General features: G+C 43.4%; 1 protein-coding gene across 1 annotated transcript in view; it reads left to right on the top strand.

The window, feature by feature from the left end:
- Positions 1 to 2,049, top strand: part of LOC106819659 — a gene marked incomplete at its 5' end in the record, with an annotated part of 7,446 nt that overhangs the window by 3,882 nt on the left and 1,515 nt on the right. The window contains 3 exon segments of the mRNA XM_014824258.1: positions 713 to 798; positions 1,133 to 1,229; positions 1,727 to 1,820. Coding sequence (XP_014679744.1) covers positions 713 to 798; positions 1,133 to 1,229; positions 1,727 to 1,820 — 277 coding nt within the window.

Raw genomic sequence — 2,049 nt, 5'->3', positions numbered from 1 at the left:
CGTGCGTGCGTGCGTGCGTGCGTGCATGCGTGCGTGCGTGCATTATGTTATGCATAGCTATCATATAGCAATGTTAATATACGTTTGAGACCGGTATATGCGATATAAGATGTGGCATGCAGTGTGGGGGAGGCGCGTCAGTGGTGAGTCGGTTGTGTAGACTGAGAAATTACGAGTATAGAGGTAGGCCCGGCTAGATTCTCCTTCACGGAACCTTGGCTAGCAACATGAATGATTCATTGACAGGTATGTGTGTAATTGATAGACAGTAACACGGTGAGGCCACAATTAAAAAAATGTGTGTTTGCCTTCACCCGACCCAGGCTGAAAAGTTTGGGTAGGTAGGTAGGCTTTTTTATTTTTTTTGAGGTTTTTTTTTACAAATTCAGCATGATGTCTACATACTCGGGTGTTCTTGTGTGGAGATACCTTTTATGTTGAATGTTTGTTTTGCTTGGTACACATAATGTATTGCCTACAGATTTACATAATGTACAGTGATACAATTTGTAAAAAAAGGGAAGTTCAATAAAAAAATTTGAGTCGGCCGCTTTTTGGCGGGTCGGTCGGGCGAGGGCAAACAAACAATATTTTTATTATGACCTAACGGTAGAAGTGATACTGAATGCGACAATGAAGGTGACAATGAATGTGACAATGAAGGTGACAATGAATGTGACAATGAAGGTGACAATGAAGGGTGTGCTTGCAGGTCTGGCGAGTCTCATTCTCTGTGAGATCTTCTCAACATCGTTCCTCACACCGCTAGAGGACACAGACACTACGTTCAGATTGGAGGTGAGGAATGATTGTCAGTGTCTCCCTCTGCTAACCCTTTGTCTCTACCTTTATATTGTATTATCTTCCATATTAGCATATGCAATGGTGGCAAAAGTGAGATTATTACTCTAATAACTAAGCGAAATCATCCATAATTCTATATAAATCGCTTAAAACACCTACTGCTGATTGTTATTGGCTAAAAAATTTGTGACGCGTTGAAACTTTGGTGGCAGGTTATTCTAACATAAAAGAAAGGGTGGCAGTGTGACAGTGTGGACAGTGTAACGCTGCACAGTGATTGTGTTTATGTAAACATCGTGTCTGTGTGTGTGTGTGTGTGTGTGTGTAGGTGCAGCATCTGAATCTAGCTCGGTACATCACAATGTTACGCACGGCCGATATTACGGATGACCTGGACACAGTGGAGACAGTTAACACTGCTAAAGGTGAGGTCATGTGTATGTGAGATGTATCAGTTAACACTGCTAAAGGTGAGGTCATGTGTATGTGAGATGTATCAGTTACTGGTTGGTGTTAATTTGTTAACAGCAATGTAAACAGGAATGATGATATAAAGTCAAACTTGCGTTCAAACACATGTTACAGCAATAAGTAATAGCAGTAGCAAGCAAGCAAACCGATGGGAAAGCAGATTCACTGCCAATATCATAAGCTGCAATATCAAAGCACACGGTTGATTTACTTTTTTACTTACACAGTCTAGCCAGCTCTGGTAAAGAGTTGCTCCAGCCCCTGCCTCTTGCAGCATTGAGTTAGTTTTATCCAGAATCTGGAATTGACTGGACCTGGCTTAACCTGCCTGATGACCAGAATAACAAAAACTGTGTCTGCATTGTAAGTAGTTTTGTTGTGAGCTATACCGTCTCCCGTGTCTATTAATGCAGGAAAGATCCAGATTGACATGCCATTCCTATTAATGCAGGAAAGATCCAGATTGACATGCCATTCCTAGATGTCACGGTGTTCGACCCGGGCTACAGGTCCGGCGACAACAAGAGCAAGCAAGTCAAATTAAGGTAAGTCACAGGTAACGCAGATGCTACATCTAACGCATGTGAGCCGCGATTGAGAGGTGCGGGTTGCTTGTTGAGATTGTCGACCCATTTTGCCGCATCCACCGTTTACTCACACTCGCTGCCACGCCCACCCTTTTCCTTGCCCCAACTTCCATCCACACTCGCCTTCCTCCCACATTCCCTGTCCTCTCTTAACTACCCTCAGCACTCTCACACTCGTTCCCAGCCT

This window comes from Priapulus caudatus, unplaced genomic scaffold, assembly GCF_000485595.1.
Source record: "Priapulus caudatus unplaced genomic scaffold, Priapulus_caudatus-5.0.1 Scaffold3930, whole genome shotgun sequence".
Taxonomy (NCBI): Eukaryota; Metazoa; Priapulida; class Priapulimorpha; order Priapulimorphida; family Priapulidae; genus Priapulus; species Priapulus caudatus.
This window is presented reverse-complemented; position numbering and strand designations above follow the sequence as displayed.